General features: G+C 41.5%; 1 protein-coding gene and 1 long non-coding RNA gene across 4 annotated transcripts in view; both read right to left on the reverse strand.

Annotated features, from left to right (window-relative positions):
* The window catches only part of CENPF (centromere protein F), a 35,833-nt gene extending 29,800 nt beyond the window's left edge, over positions 1-6,033 (reverse strand). For 2 of the 3 annotated variants that reach the window (XM_026048414.1, XM_026048413.1), the window contains exons 1-5: positions 6,017-6,033; positions 5,540-5,683; positions 4,958-5,162; positions 4,386-4,582; positions 1,339-1,454 (exon numbers count right to left, since the gene is read on the reverse strand). In XM_026048414.1, coding sequence (XP_025904199.1) covers positions 1,339-1,454; positions 4,386-4,582; positions 4,958-5,119 — 475 coding nt within the window. In that variant the 5' untranslated portion in view covers positions 5,120-5,162; positions 5,540-5,683; positions 6,017-6,033. Of the gene's footprint in view, positions 1-1,338; positions 1,455-4,385; positions 4,583-4,957; positions 5,163-5,539; positions 5,684-5,897; positions 5,954-6,016 lie in introns of those variants that run through there. The other variant, XM_026048416.1, reaches the window with a different exon arrangement.
* Positions 6,034-13,535: 7,502 nt separating this feature from the next.
* On the reverse strand, positions 13,536-15,182 carry LOC112955144. Its single transcript, XR_003250841.1, has 3 exons — positions 14,724-15,182; positions 13,880-14,074; positions 13,536-13,591 (listed from the first exon to the last, which is right to left on the reverse strand). It is a non-coding gene; the product is annotated as an uncharacterized LOC112955144 (long non-coding RNA).
* Positions 15,183-16,716: the final 1,534 nt, after the last annotated feature.

A 16,716-nucleotide genomic window follows, 5' to 3' on the forward strand; every position in this document is an offset into this window, starting at 1 on the left:
GAGAAAAATTATAAAGGAAAGAACTGTAAATGAATTATTATCAGTAATTTAGGGACTCAAGTACATTGATGGGAAATCTGGAAATTGATATTAAACTGAAAATACAACTGTTAAAAATGAAGAAACCAGATCCAGAGTTTATATATTTAAAAAATAAACAATATACGTGCATACATATAATATACATACATTCACACACACACATATCAAATATTTTCCTTGCAAGAAACTATTTAGCATTAAATATTAATTTTTGGAAGATTCTTAGTTGTATTAAGACTGATACTTTCCTCGAGTTCTTTTCAAATGCAATAGAAACTGGACAAGAACTCATTTAGAATTCTGATGGAAATTTAAGAGGAGCACACTCTAAAAAGGCCTTGCCTCCTTGTTCTTGAAATAATTCCCTTTTCTTTGTATATAATAAAACATCTCTCAAATAATTCTAAAAGTAGAATGTTTTGTACCATCTGAAATCATTTAACAATCCAACAGCTTATAATGAAAAAACTCAGCAACAATACTATTTTAGGTATAGTTATTGTCATCCAATACTTATTCCAGGAGTACCACACTCCTAAATCTTGATTTCTTGACATATTTACGTGGAAATAAAAAGGAACAAGAAAGCAATAAAGTATTTCAGATTTCCCCATGAGAATAAGATTTAAATACCAAAATGCATAGAATAGTTAATCACAGCAAGGAAATAACAGCTTCCTCAATATGGAACCTTATGAAAGTTCTTCAGTGTAGACAGCATAAGGATGTCCAGCTACAGAATAGCTCCTCATGTAATTTTCCTTTCCCTTTGCTAGCTAATTTAAATATTGCAAATCTATTTGATAACCAAATAAAAATAGAGGAATTGCTAAGAGGTAACTAGAGAGGACTGTATTAATTTGGTAGACTATTATGCGGAATAACAGCCCAGTCAAACAACAATCTCCTAGAAAAAGATAACACAAACGACTAGCTACTGAACTAAAGCACTTGTACGTGAAACAGAAGGAAATTTAGTCTTCCCTGGGGGAAAACAGAAACTGACGCTTGGAACAGACATTTTCTTTAAAAAGTTGTTATTGTCTGCTGATTAATATTCCTATTATTATTCCATGTCCATCAGTATAGTGCTGAAAAAATGAAATGTTTATCATAGATGTTAAATTTTTGCAAATAATGTTAAAACTTTTAACTTCTGTTGAACTAGGCACTGATACTCAAATATGTAGTAGGAACTAGGCAACAGAGTGTAATGTACAAAATTCCCCTACCATCTTCCAAGAAAACTGACATTTCAGTTAACTGTCTGTGCTGGGTGAAAAAAAATTAATTTACCTTTATGACTTTGAATTGGTGTAAAAGGAGCAGTAAAACTCTTCTGTGGGGTACCACTGAAAGATAAGTCTCCTGAAATCAGTGTTTGCTGACTTTTCTCAAGATCACTTTTGTACCTGTTATAGGAAAAAGGCAATGGCACAAATTACTTATGGAAACTAAGAGTTTCCACACCACTACAGGAATCCTGAAGAATTTGTTTTAAAGATGAATTTGGAATTAGACCTTCCTACCTGCAGGAATTTAAAATATTTTCAGGGTTAGTTTTTAGTTATTTTAATACTGAAATATGAAATATAAATTGAAAAATATAAATTCAATTGAAAACTTCAATGTATTTAACGCATTATACATAACTTAAAACTAAAAAATAAATAAATAAAAGATAATGAACTATTCCATAGAGTTATATGTTAATCCAAGGACTCTACCTGAATTGTTTGAAGATCAGGCACTAACTGGAGTTGAGGCCAGGGCTGCTTTGGTTCATGCCAAGCAAGCACCTGTTGATAGGGCTGTCACAGACTAAAACCCACTATTAGTGGCTGCACAATTTTCTATCCCATTCTCCCTCTCTTTTACAGATCAAAACCCATGAGAACATCTCTCGCAATGAATCGCTAATTACTATGAAGTGGTAGATTAATCAGTTACTGTTGCAAAATCAAAAACAGAACAAACCATAAAAGCAAAGCAAACTTGCTTGTCAAAAGCAAGTTATATGTAAAAATTGGCCATCTTTTCAACTGAGTAATTGTGCAAAGCTATACAAAGAAGAGAATTCAGTAAACCAAACTTCCTGCACAGCTTTAGGATTGATAAACACGTAGCTGTAGTCTCTCTAACACAGCCTTTAGAGCAGACATAGAAAAGGTCATTTTGTTGGTTTCAACGCTGTTGAATAACTTGGATACTTTATTCTGGGATCCCACCAATTCCTCCCGCAAAGCTGGTGTTTCTAGATAGCGTAACCTTATGGATTGATGTTAAGAATCTTCTCAACCCAGCCAAATACCTGCTCTACTCATGATTCTCAGAAGCCTCAACTGTGAGAGTGATAATGAATGGAAGAGAAGAGGGGAAGGAAGCCTATGAAACAGCACACACTATAAAGCTTTCCTCTTTGTTTGCTTCCCTTAGTATGTATACAAAGTATAGCTTCCACAGGGTAAAGAGGATAGATACATTTGAAAAACATCACTCTAATTCTAAGAAACAGAGAGAACCTCTCTCTAATTACTAGCATAAAAAGTTAATTGCAAGGGCAAGACAGAACTTTATCGAAAGTCAGTTTCAGTAGCATTTTAAGGCAAGTTCTCTGAGAGATGTCTCCAATGTGGAAGTTATTTCACTGTATGAATTGCATTCCAAACCTATGAAGAGCATGCAGATTTTTTATTACTGTTGTAACACCAAAGCAAGGAATGACACTTCACCTTTAAAGGTGGACTTAAATATAACATATCTTGCATCAAGAAAGAGCAGCTCAAAAAACTTTAAATGTACTCATGCTCTACGTGTCCCTGCTGGAGTGGGGCAGGGGCTGGGCGTGTGGACTAGATGATCTCTAGAGGTTCCTTCCAACCTCAACTGTTTCATGATTCTGTAACTGAGTACAGTTGCATAGACCACACATTACTACAAAGGTGACGTTTTATAGAAAACAAAAGATTTTACTTCCCCTTCAACTTTTGTCCACTAGAAAGTTTCAGCAAGAACAGCAGAAGTACAGAGGAGCAAAAGGGTCCTATCATTTCTTTATCTAAAGCAACCAGATGCAGTAAATTCAATTACAGGACTATTTCTCTTGACCTTTTCATCTCCCACTCTAATAAATATTCACACCTCCTTCTTCTAGTTGCCTTCTTGTTTTGGTAAACATAATCTTAAAGGTTGAATTCTCTGTGCACTTTTCTTATGATTCTAAGGACTTTACATATCAGCAAGGCTCCCAAAGATGTATCCTGCTGAGGTCATCTTTAATCTATTTTTTTCAAAGGAAGATGGGGAAAGTAGGACAGCAGAAAGGAATGTGTCAAAGACTTCCACATTGAGGAATGATGCTACTAAAAGATGGTAGCCCCGTCAGTTCTGGGAAAAAAAAAAGAAAAGCAAAGAAACTGCACAATCTCTCAACAAGAAAATAGATAAAAAATCTAGTACTGCAAGTAAACAAGTAGCGTGCAAAAGAGAGCCACACCTGTTTAAGACAGTCAGTCTGTGATGACTTAGGCATCAGCTGAATCTCAAAAGGACAGCCAAGCAAATCTTCTCAGAGACCAAGGCTGCTGAGGGAGGCAGTCACACAGCCACGGTGTGGCAGTCCTGGCCCTGGTGTCTTGTCTCATCAACCCTCTCAGAGAGCATGCAGGGAGCTAGTGTGCAAATAGCACCATCAAACAGGTCACAAGTACTTCTCCATCATTTTTAACATCAACTTGCACTAACAGGGAAGGAGATTTTTTCTTCCTTCTGCCCTTCTGGGTTTTCTTCCCTTCCAAGAGTGGTCAGATGTTTTACAGTGAGGATAGTGATACATTTCAAGAAACATCAAAGAAGTGGATGTGTCAAACTTTTTAGTTTCTTGCAACTGTGGTCCTCTGGTGATTCCAGTTTTGACTTCATCAACATAACCCTACCTGTATTTTTCATTGACATAGTAAGAATGTATTTTCTTTACATCTTATACTAATTCTTTGGATCAAACAGCAATGTCAGATGCATCTTCCTCAACTGTAACAACCATAGGGTCAAACAAAAGGCTGACTCACCAATAATGTACAGTAATTCCTAAAAGGACATTAGAGCATTAGCTACACTTTACCAAAAGCACATCCTAGATCTTGTTGATAGCAAAGGTTTACTGATGGTGGCTTTTATGACACTGCAAGAAAGATACACTAGAAGAAATCTTTGCTGGCAAACATCCTGTACTTAAAAAAAGAGACCCTATTAAGGCAAATGAATAAAGGTTCCAACTTTAGCAAGATGAACAAAATATGATAAAAAAAAATGTAAGTTAGAAACATACAGGTACAGCTTCTCACCTTTTAAGTTCCTGTTCTAGTCTTTCAATTTGTTTCTTGCTTGAATTCAGCTGCCCTGACTGAAAGTTGACTTGAGATTCTTTTACTTGAAGATCATGTGAAATTTTTTGCTTTGCTTTCTCAAGATTATCACACAATTCCATCAAGCTCTGGTTCTCTCGTTTTAGTGTTGCGCCTTCATTCTTTTCATTTTCAACCTAGGGGAAACATAGACCATTTTGGAATATCTTTAGTCTTCTTGGTCTCGATGAACTGGTTTTTAAAATAACACAGAAAATTTAGTCACTGTTCTTTTCTCCCCAGCATTTTAAAAGTCTAATAGCTCTGAATATCTCAGATACGCATAAAAATTGTTTAAATATCCTTGGGTGTGAAAAATTATGAAGGTAAATGTAATGGAAATACCAACCAGGACAATCAGTGAATAAAAGTAAAACAAACAAATGAAAAAAGAATAAAACAAACAAACAAAAAAAAATTGTGTAATTTGTGGCTTGGGTAATGGCATTCCAGGAAATAATTGGCTTGGGTAATGGCATTCCAGGAAAAGACCCCAGTAGTACCTACAATACCTTCTGTTTCTGCTTCTGCAAAGCTGCCTCCAAAGACTCTAGCTGAAACTGTCTTTGTTGTCGCTCCTTTTTAAGCTTGTCTACTTGACTTTCAAGCTCTTGAATCTTCTGAAGGACTCTGGTAGAGAGGCCTTCCTTCCACTCTTCCACAGCCCAGCTCATGGTGACTGTTTTATTCTTTAATACAAAACAGGTAGTATTAAGCCTGAAATACAAAGACAAATCCTGAAAATAAGACTCTTAAAAGACCTTGAATAAGCCTCCATTCTAAATATATTGTCTTTTAAGCTTAATACCGATTAGAATATAGTATCTTACAAGCTTGAATTGAAAGTGTCTTGATTCAAGCACAAGCTTTTTATATAAGGTCCTATCTTGACATTCTTCTTTCTGATTGAATGAGGATGGGGGAAAGTGAGAGAATCTCATTCTAACCTAACAAGAACATTTCTGCATGTTCTTATAACTCTATTTTACAGATGCTTTAGAACAAGAATCTGTTCTGATGCTCATGCTGAAAAAGAATCACTGATGCCGTTGCACTGAAAGGCTAAACAGTCATCTGTGTTGTATGATGCTTACCCTAGAAGACTTGCCTCGTGTAGCACTAAACCAACGGTTTTAGGTGGCAGCTGTGCTTTTTGCCTTGCAGATGTTAAAGTTTTCTTTACAGAAGCTTTGGAAAAGAACACTGCCGACTCGGGGAGAGCAATTCTCAGCAGTACCCTGGCAGAGACAGAAACAAGGCGCTTAGGCTTTTAAACACGAGCTCCACGCACCTGCGAGATCAACCTCCCGTTGCAACGGCCCGACACTGCGAGGAAGCGGCGCCGGGTTATCCCTCCCGAGACGCCAAAACAGCGGTAGTGTATTACAAAAAACCTCGGTCGCGGATGGCGGAGCCGCCCCCCAGCCCCGTGCGCGGCAGCGCGGCACAAACCTCGCGCGCGGAACGGTCGCTGCCTCGCTGCGAGCCCCGCACGCGGAGCCGCGGGCACCTCCCGCCGGCCGGCGGTAACGAGCGGCGGCCGCGGGGGGAGCCGCCCGCCCCGCACTCACCGCAGCCCGCGCCGCCGCCGCCGCCGCCCGGCTCCGTTCAAAGCAACCGCCACACACGCCCGTTGCTCCTCACACAAACAGCAGGGCGCGCGCCCATTGGCCGCCGCTCGCCACGCGTACCTCGCCGCCCGAGCAATGAGCGCGCGGCGCCGCGCCGGCCGGCCACGCCATTGGCCGGTTCGGAAACATTCAAACTCCATTGGCCGGCGGCGCTGCGCGTGCGAGCGGAGGCGGCTCCCCATTGGCCCCGGGCGCCGGCGGCCGTTGGGAGGGAGGGGCTGGCCGGACACCGCCCGCCGCCGGCGGCGCCGCCCGCGCCCGGGGCTCCCGCAGCGGCCCCGCGGCGCGGGCTGGGGCAGCGGGACGCAACGGTGCGGGAACGAGGGCACCCAGGGGCCATTTCTTGTCCTCCAGAGAGCTGGAGGGTGGGGAGAAGGAAGAAGTGGCCCAAGGGAATTCTCTTAAAAGCCAATTAACTGGGGGGGGGGGAATCTACGGAAGCGTTATTAAATGGCTTAACACTCAGTTCTACCTAAATTGTTCCTGGCTTATGTTTATTTGGGTGCATAGAGCGAAAAAATGCACACTTTCTACCCTAAAATAGCAATGCAAATAAAATTCAGAACATTTCCTCCACCTAGAAGTGGACCACAAAGCTCTCTGGTTGCAAATGCAACAACAGGGAAGGTTCATGACAAGCAAAGCACAAGCCTGGGCGGTGCAGAGGGCAAATCTCCCCGGGTGCCAGGGGTTGGAAATACTGAAATACTTCCCTTGGGATTTCTCTCTGCCCTTCCATCGAGCACCTCTGTGAGGGTTTTGTTCTGAAGCAAAATGATTAATTTTTCATCAAAACATGGAAAGTTGTTGTCACGCCTGACACTTGCTCTGAACCGCTGTTTTTAACCACATCTGGGATACTGACTTAAGTCGTCTTAGATAAATTAAGGCAGACAATCTTATCTCATAGAGGATATAATTACATACAAATAAAAAAATGGCATGTAAACTTACATAAAGCTTTTCTCTTGTGGCGACATTGGCTCCCAGACTATCATTTGCAGAGCAAATGTCTGTGTTTCCAGTGCTAGAAACAATTCTCTTAGCATCTAGCACTAGAGATCACCATGCTGTAGTTTCTCTCAAAACAACGTAGCTTTCTGATCCTTCTTGCAAATATCTTGAAATCCTGTCTCAAAAGATCTCCATGATCCAACACCAAATCCATGAACTTGAGATCTGACCACAAGAAAATTTTCCTAAGCAGGCCCTTCAATGCCAGGACCAATTACATGCAACTGGACTGACCTGTCTTAACTGGTTCACCCACAAGGTGCAACGTTTTTTTTTTTTTTTCTTTTTTTTTTTTTTAATCTACAGCCAAATGGCACTCTGGAAGGTGTGAAATTCTTTTCTCCATTGCAAAATACCAAAGAATTAGCTTTCTCTCTAATCCTTACAAGTAAATACCTCTGCTAATCAGTGCTGTAAGTAAACAGTGCAACTGCAACCATCCTACTGGTGCTCTGAAAGTCTTTAAACTAGCCCTCGATTGAAACAGCAAATCACTGAACGGATGGGACTGATCCATCTTCAGTAAATCTTAACAAATAATAAAAAGCCAAAGCTGGACAATTCTCTGATGAGCTCCTTGCTGACCCAGGCAGAGCAGGACAGGCAATGCTAAAGGGGTAGCACAGCAGAGAAGCAGGCACGAGTGGAAAAGCAGGAATTCAATCCACGAAACTGAGCATCACTTTAAACAGAAGGTGATCCCTCACTCGAGGGACAAGGAACAAGTGCTCTGCAAGAAGTAAATATTCATGCTATGTGAGACTCAGTACGTGTTTAATAACATGTACAGCTTAATCGATTGCAAAGGTCTAAAGAGTTTTCGATTCCTGCAGATGCATCAGCAGAAGCACTCATGGGCAGGGGACACCAGCATTTTAACTGGTGCATCATGACAAATTCCCCAGAGGGGGCTTAAGTTAAACAGCTTAAAATACTAAGTCCACTGGCATATTTTGAGAGGATGGGGGGAAATGAGACCTAAGGAAAGATAAAGAAAACAGATCAGATGATGGATGCAAAGTTTACAAGAGTTGCAAGTCTCTGGAGAATGACTATTCATCTGAGGCTAAAAAATGACATGACTGCTGCTGCAAACTGCTTAAACATGAGAAAAAGGTCTTTTTCCGTTTCCAAGAACGGTGGGAATCATTCTATGCTGCAGCTGCTAATGACAGAAGTGAATTCTTTGATATCTGTATCAAAGTATCTTGTACTTGACTATTGAAACAATTCTGCTAATTATTAAGAAGGATGAAAGAACTCATGGGAACTACAAAAACTTGCTTTCCTTTTGTCATATCAAGCTTATTTTGTGCAATAGCTCCTTCACTGATCTATAATATACATTGGCAGGCATAAATAAGTGCACAAAAATATATTAATAAAGACAGGAATATAAGATTCAAAAATAAGGTCAAATAGTAATAACATGTAATAATAAGTTAAGAGAGATGTTAATAGTAACCACCAGCCTGCCTAAGACTTTCAGTTGCTTCTGTATTACTCTGCATTAGCTTGAATTGCCGAGACCTTTCTTTCTGAGAGGCTCTCAAAATACCACAGTGCCGAACACCCCCATTTTGAGCAGAGAAACCACCTTTGCTTTGTGAAGTCCTTGAAATTCCATTCAGTTCTTAACCCAAATGTTCAAAATCACCATTTATTTCTTCTCATCTGCATTCCTTACTGTAATTTTGGTAAAAGGCCAAAGCACTAAGTCAAATACGCAAATATTAAAGGCTGGATTCATATCACAGCTGCAATATGTCAAGAGTCAAGCAATATGAGGAACAAAAATGGGGGAAAAGAAAAAAGGGACAGAAGCTCTGCCAAGTTTGAGGGTGAAAGCAAAAAGCTTGGATGCTTTCTTTAGGATACACCCAAACCTGCTTGGTACTAACAGATCCATCTTGCCTCTGGAAAACACGATTCCCCATCCCTGCCAGGCGACGTAAGCGAAACGGCAGCAGCCTAGGCGATAGGGATCCTTATGTTTCCGAAGTGTCTCATCTTGCATTCCTGCAAAAAGGCTGATCTGCAGCAGCTCTCTGGCAGTCAGGAACAAAACTAGAGATCGCATCATATCCGGAATGCTAAACTATAACTTTATTCACAAAGGAAACAGTGTTTGTACACAGTATTTCTTACGTGCCGTGGGGAGCTGCTGCAGCAGCGCTCTCATCAATACCAGTGCAAGGTGGACTGCATAAATGTATTAGTGGGTAAAATACCTGCAGCTGCTGAGCAGGTTGGTGGTCACGTCACCCAGCAGAGCCTCCCAACTAAGGCTGCAGGTCTGAGGAGCAGGGTCTGCAGCCCGCTGCGCTGCGGGGCTGCGCACGTGTCCCTGAGCCCACCCAGGGCACACGGCAAGGCCCGCAGCACCAGTTCCTATCAGCCAAAACCCTGCAGAGCGACCCCCCAAAGTCCCACGCTCTAATCCCTGGCACCAACCTGTTGTAAATGGTGGTGGGAGACAACACCGTAAGGAACCACAGCCACAGGAGATGTGTTCTCAAGATTCAGAACTTACTTACTTTACCCGGATATCTTACAGCTTCTGCTTCTGTTTACGCCTCTCTTTTGCACATAAACTGCAGTGACTCTCAGTAATTGTGATCAGAGGGTCTTTGTATAAAGTGTAATATTGTCACTTTACATCTACAAAATCAAAGCTAAATGCTTCTGCAGGTTTAAAGCTGCTGTTTAGTTACACAGATCTGCGCAGGTGACAGTAAAATTATTCAACAAAATAACTAAAAAGGGAGTTTTTTTGGTTAGCTTTTTAACATTTATGAATATTTTGAAGGGATGTAAGAAAGTAAACAAATAGAAATGCTAGTTATTTAAGAGCACACATACTGGCTTTATCTGAGAAAATGAGCTAGATTTGCAACCATAGCAATGCTGCTACAGCAGCAAAAGGGAATTATATTTATACTTTTCATTTCTATTCTAAATATATTATTTGTAAAAGACTGAATACACCTACTAGTATAACACAGAGCTAACATGAAAGCATATGAAGAAAATGATAAATAATTATGGCGGTTACACTATGATACATTATGATATGACATATTCAGTCCTTATTGTCTAGGCATCAAGTTGTCAGTTACTGAGCTGTACATAAAATTGGAACACTTTCTAATTTTTTTTTTCTTAAATGGTGAATTGCCTCCTTTAGCTTTCAGCCAAAAATAGCAACACCAAGCAAATCTTTCATAGTCATGAAGATAACTAAGAATTAAAAAAAAGGTCATGATGCTACCAAATACTATTTGATCTTGCAGTCAGGATGTAATCAGGTTTCAGGGTGCATTTGGTAAGGCAATAATCTATTTTCCCTATGACCCATTCCTCTCCATTTGAACATCACACTCCCCGAGCTACCTAAAGTCTGAGTCTATATATTTATCTATATGCCATAATGAAAGAGAAAGAATATATGTACATATGTTAAAAAAAGTATTAGGTGTTATCTGAGAATCTGTACTTGCTTCCTATTCCTACTACTCAAATCTATCATTTCAGCCATCAGTGAAATAATGTAACCTGCACAGTCCCTGACAAACTAATGAAATGAACTACTAACTTTTATCTATCTTAATGTTGTCTTGAAAGTCTTCCAGTGTTATTTTTTGTTAAAACCTTGAACAGGCAAGACATAAATCTTTACCTTACACATACCTTAATCACCTCAGCACTTTTTCTGTCACTCGTACACTCAAGTTCTAGAGTGAGTTTTCAGTCACCCAACTAAATTCAGTGAGAAACCCATCTCAAACAACCATATTTTATGTACCACTACATGAAATGAAAAATAAATATTCAATAAATATGCAAGGAGAAAGCAAATGCTCCAAAATCTACATCCTTATGACTTTGATTATCACTTGATCTCCTTGCCTCTCCCTGGTCTGAATTCCAAGTTTGATTGCTATTTCTAATGGTATTTTTCTTTTAACACTTTCCAGAAAAATGTTTGCATGCATTTTAAATCTTTCCAAGATAGTGTACCATGAAAATTAAAGTTGGCACAGAAAATAACAATTTTTAAATAGATCTCTCAGGATTCCCAATTAACAGGAAACTATTTTTTTCTGAGATAATTCTATCAAAATGTGTTTATACAACTCTTTACATACAACACTTGAAGAAAAAAATCACAATCTGTTAGAAACAATATGCACATTTCAAAAAGCTGACACACATATCGTCAAACTTTTGTTCATTTGCAGAGGCTTTCATTTGTTGTTTGCAGAAAGTATTCAAACTGTGGGGTTTTACAGTAGTCATCTATCCAAGTATGGTCCAATCTATCCAGTTATGCCTCTTTCACAAGTAAGCAAACTTTAAACACTCTGCTCAAGTTACACAAGTTTGTGACAGTCACAAAGTCTGGATTCTCACATTAGCTCTTTGTTTTGCTCAGGAAACCATTTCTCTCCGGGTGGCAATGACATATTTTCAAACCCCAAAGTCAGACACCTAAATCCGTGCCGAGACACATAAATAAAGACGATGATTATCGTGAGGAGCAGCTAAAATGTCTACAAATCAGTGGTGTGGGCTGACTTGCAGGCATGCTGTTAAGTCACATTAGCTCAAGAAGAACTGAAGCGCAGGCTAAAAGCTAAACTTGTAATAAATTACTTTGATGAATTGGATCCTTAAAGCGATAGCTTGAGAATTTTTGAAATTGAAGTTGTTTTTGATTTATATCTGCTGTGGACTTGCTTTCAGATTAGGCTAATACATCTAATAGTTGCTAAATAATACATTGAAAAATGTTCTAATTGTTAATCTAAGAAAATGGCAGAATACAATCCTATTTTATCCTAAAGTTTTGACTATACACCAGCTTGGAAATCAGTAACAGTACATAGTTAGATATTGCTACTAAGAGCACATTTTGAGTGCTTACATCTGTGGAATCAAAAGATTAGCATTATAATCACAAATAATAAAAAAGTTTGTGATTTTATAATCACAAACTTTTCTGCTCTTACAGAAGACAAGAGTCTCATCTACTCAGTCCTCAGGCAGAATGTAAGCCTAAGCAAACTAGAATATTCAACACAGCATAGTTTATTTGCACAGATAATCACTCAAGACTTTTTCTGGTCTACAAGACTGGGTGCTGGCTTACTTATGATAAGCTGTAGAGCACTATAACATGTTAGCTCATGCTTGGTGGCAACAGGTTTGTTTTTCAAGATTGTGTAATCCAAATTCCTTTTCTAAGAGACGATTTTGAAAAGCGCTATGAAATGAAATAATTAAAGAGAAGGCAGAATACTAGAGAAGGAAACTTTCTCGCTTGTGGTAAGCTTCAACCATGAGAAGCAGCAATTTATAAAGAACAAATGGCTTTTAGAATTGGGAATTTCTGCTACTACACCAAGTTTTTGCTTACATTACAATCAGGTCAGTGTACCCAGCTGTAGCACATGACAGAGATTTTAGGAACACAGTTAGGGTCACATTTACAATACAAATCGGGAATGTGTTGCAACTGCATTCTTTGATTTGATTGTAATGTAGATGACTGTGAGGCTCATTAAACATCATCTACTGTTCACAGAAGAAACCATCAGCTGTTGCTTAAGCAGAGTTTAAAGACAGTTTTATTCAAAACAGGTTATGACATGGTTTTACCAACCAACAAGGACTGAGATTTTTCCATGTTATGACAAGACTCTAGAATTGCAGTTGCCTGCAAGTATATCAAAATATATTTAATACAGATCTTACTAGCAAGGTCCTTCAAGATGTATTCCACACAGCTCTTCAGACCACTCACGGAAAATCGACACCCAGTAGATTTTCACACCCAGTTAAAATCAGTATTCCTCTATTAATATTAAACATTTGGTCAACCTGAATGATATTGGGGTTTTATTTTCACAAGATTTTAAAGACAATATTCAGGTCTGTCTAATCCATGATTTGAGATTTTTTTTTTAAAAAAACAACATCTAGCTCCACTGCAGTGCTTTCATCTTTAAATCAAAAAGCACCTTACTAAGATCAAGATCATTATCTCATTTTTCAGAGAAGAAAACTAAGGCACAGAGATATGTTGCTACTTGCCCAAGATATACAAAAGGCCAGCAGCCAAGGTAACTGAGGTACAGTCCTATGTCAATCATTCAATTCTGGAATATGCTACTATCCCATAGAATATCTTAATGCAGTATTCCTGATGGATTTACAGAAGGAACAAGTAATATATAATTCAAACCAGTGCAGATGGAATATTTAAAAAAGAATAAATCCAGCCTACATTATTACTGAAAGACATTTTTTGGATAAATTAGAGCCACCACATTTTTGAAACAGCCTGAGGAGCCTCTAATCCATTTTTTTTTCTTTTTTTTCCCTCCCTTTTTTTTTCTTCCCCCCTTTTTATATTTTTTTCTCCATGTTATGAGATCACACCCAAAAAGCAGGCAGGAACTCTTGGTTTTAATCCAGGGTCCTATAATCCTAGCAGCTCTGTAGAAACAAAAATATATGTAAAGGTTTGAGGTTTCAACTGTCTTGGAAAGTAGAAATACCTCCAACACGATTGATTTCCTTGTAGGAGACACTGCACTAACTGGATATGGTCTCTGTGCAGCTCTCTATTCCTAAAGCACTTACTACTACAGTTTCTAAGAGTCTAATAAGGATATTTATTCATGAGATTACTTAAAGCGATCCTTACCATTCCCAGTTTCAGAAGCGTCCCTTGTTTGGATTAGTTTGAAATATATTTCACTTTGCAGATTTTGTTAAGCTTACCTTTTTGCAAAAGCTCTTGCTTACAAGTAGTCTTTTCTTCTAGGCATTGGTGCTGGGGGTAGGAAATATATAGAAGGTCCCCTCTAAAAACTTTCTCTATCAGCATGTTTACACATCTTCTTGCAACATTATTTTATCTCCAGTTATTGAACCATCTGCAGCCATCAAACGAGTTTTCCTCAAATGCAGAGAGACCTAAAAAAGTAAAATCCATGCACACCATGGATTCAGCTGCAAGGCTTAGGTTACAAATACACCACAGTGAAGCATGTATGTGAAAGTCAATCTTCATTTCACTAAAAAGCAAGTCTTTACACCTTCCCCAATGGCTGAGAATTGGGCAGAAAAAACAAAACAAAAAAACAACCTTAAGCCTTACTTTAAATGCATATTACCTTTTCACATACCTTTGCACTTGCTACAGGGAAACATTTTTGGCACAGAATTGAAATGCATAAACTCAGGGTGCAGGACCTCTATTCTCCATTTTATTATCTCATCCTGACACCTTATGACACTTTTAGGTTGTGATTAAAAGCTCAAATCTGTATGCGGTCAAGTAAAACACATGTTTAAATCTTAAACGTTGTCACTTCTTAATGCCTCAGCGTAGCCATATGTAAAATGGGGATAATTACTTACTTCATCAAGGTGTGGTGTTTGTAAAATGTTTGAGAGTCTCGGATGAAAAGGACTTTCCTTGCAAAACGTAATTATAATAATATTATGCCAGAGGTAAGGCATAGGCCTGTGATTCCACATACAGTATTTAAATACAATTACTTATCTATCAAAATCAAGAATCTGTGCTATTTCTCCCTCTCTCAGCACCTGATCCTCTTACCATTATTAATCTGAGTAATCCTCACAGACTCCAGCGCTCACGTAGTCCTTCACAAAGGCGTGTGTGTGTGTACAACGTTTACAAGCAGTAAAACTTCACTGCAGCTCACAAACGAGTATCAGTTCTCAGCTTTCATTATTTTTCTTCATGTTCTCCCTGCTGTAAGATTCTTTAAGTTCTGGTGCCACAATTTTAGAGAGATACCTCCTCCTGATTGTTCTGCAGGTATCCACTGGCGTCACAAGTATTTACTTTTTGGAATATGCATCATTAAAAAAAAATACTTAGTCTAGGATTAAAATAGTTTTGCCAGTCAACACGACTGGCTTGTGACACTCAAGAAGATCTACAGATCCTTTCTAGGACTGATACCATCTTAAACCCCCTCACTGGTCTCATCTGTTTCCTTTTCCTTCTCTAGGTGGTCCCGGCCTTCCTGATGGTTCTCCTTACTTCCTGTAGCATGGGATGCTCCGTTTCCCTTCTCTTTCCCAACACAGCCACCAGAAGTGTCTTTCCTCATCTGCCAAGTGCCATGAGCCCTGGAAAATTCATAGTTGCCAATGCATCTTCAGGTTTTGTCCTGCTTGTTCTCGAGCAATGCTACAAATACAGCCCACCACAGGAGACCAGGTGAGATGCCCACCCTTTAAGAAACCAAGATGACACCATGAGTGAGTGGCCAAAGCAGCTGAAACACCCAAAGCAGGAGAAAAGGAGTCTAAGGAGAGGGAAAGCATGTTTCAGGACAAGGCCGGAGGGGATCAACACGGGGCTCCTGGAGGGGCAGGGGGGCTGGCAGGGGCCAGGGCAGGGCCAGGGGCTCCAGCCCCTCTCCCCGCCGGCACCGCCCGCATTTCTGGGACTGCCTGCCGTGCCCTCGGGGGCTGCTCCGCCGAGCTCGCCCCTGGGGCGGGCAGGAGGAGGGCGGCTTCCCAGCAGCGGGAAGGGGCCGGGCCGGGCCGGGCCGGGCCGGGCCGAGCAGGCGCCCGGCTCTGCCCCAAACTTGGCAGCTCTGCGCTCCTTGCGAGAGTTGCAGCAGGCACCGGCCCGGATTGGCAGGAGCCTGCGCCCTCCTCTTCCTCCCTCCTTTTCCCTCCTCCTCTGGGTGGGTTTCAGCCCTCCTCTTTCGGAAGGGGGGGGTGGAAATAGTAAAAGAAAAAAAAAAAAAAAAAAAAAGAAAAAAAGAAGGAGCAGAAGAAATCCCAAGTGAAGTCCCCGACGTCTCCGGGCCCGCGGCCGCAGCGGCCGCCCCACATTCCTGGCATTCCTGGGCCGTGACTCCCCGCGCCGCCCCGGCCCCGCCGCCGCCGGCCCCGCTCGCCCCGCGGGCCGGCGCTGCCTCCTCCCGCCCGCACCCGAGGGCGCCCGCAGCGGCCCCCGCTCCCCGCCGCGGCCGGGCCGGGCACGGGCAGCGGCTCCGGGCTCCGGGCACGGGCAGCGGCCGCCGCGCGGAGCCGCGCAGCAGGTAAGGGCGCGGGCGGCGCAGTTGGCTCGAGTTTGCGCCGCTCCTGCGCGCGCGGCGGGCGCGTCGCGGCCGCGGGGAGTTAATCTGCAAACTCCCCAAGTGGCCGCCGGGCTGCGGACCGCGCTCGCGGGGGACATCCCCGGCAGCCCGTACGGGCTCCTGCGCCTCGGCTTTACCTTGGTCTTTGTTAGCTGCTCCGTGCCCGGCCGCCGCGCGGGCACCCAGGCTGCCATCTCGCCCCTCTCCCAGGTGGCGAAGCCGGCGCGTTTTTAAGGTCGCCAGACAAGCGCTCTTGGCCGGAGCGTATGTGGGACCAGCCTTACATAATGTATAGGCGGCGCGCGTGGAGCTGTGAGCCGGGGCTTCCCTATGGAGAGCGCCCTGTCCGCGCCTTCCGTAGAGGGCTCGCACGTTTCCCTTAGAAGGTGCTCGGAACTTCACCGAGGGGGAAGCCAGCGGTGGCCGGGAAAGGCTCCGATGCCAAATGTTGTTGTCCAGAAAGTTTTCTGGCACTTTTCGCATGTG

The sequence above is a fragment of the Nothoprocta perdicaria genome, unplaced genomic scaffold (assembly GCF_003342845.1).
Source record: "Nothoprocta perdicaria isolate Ctin4 unplaced genomic scaffold, notPer1 scaffold_54, whole genome shotgun sequence".
Lineage (NCBI taxonomy): Eukaryota > Metazoa > Chordata > Aves > Tinamiformes > Tinamidae > Nothoprocta > Nothoprocta perdicaria.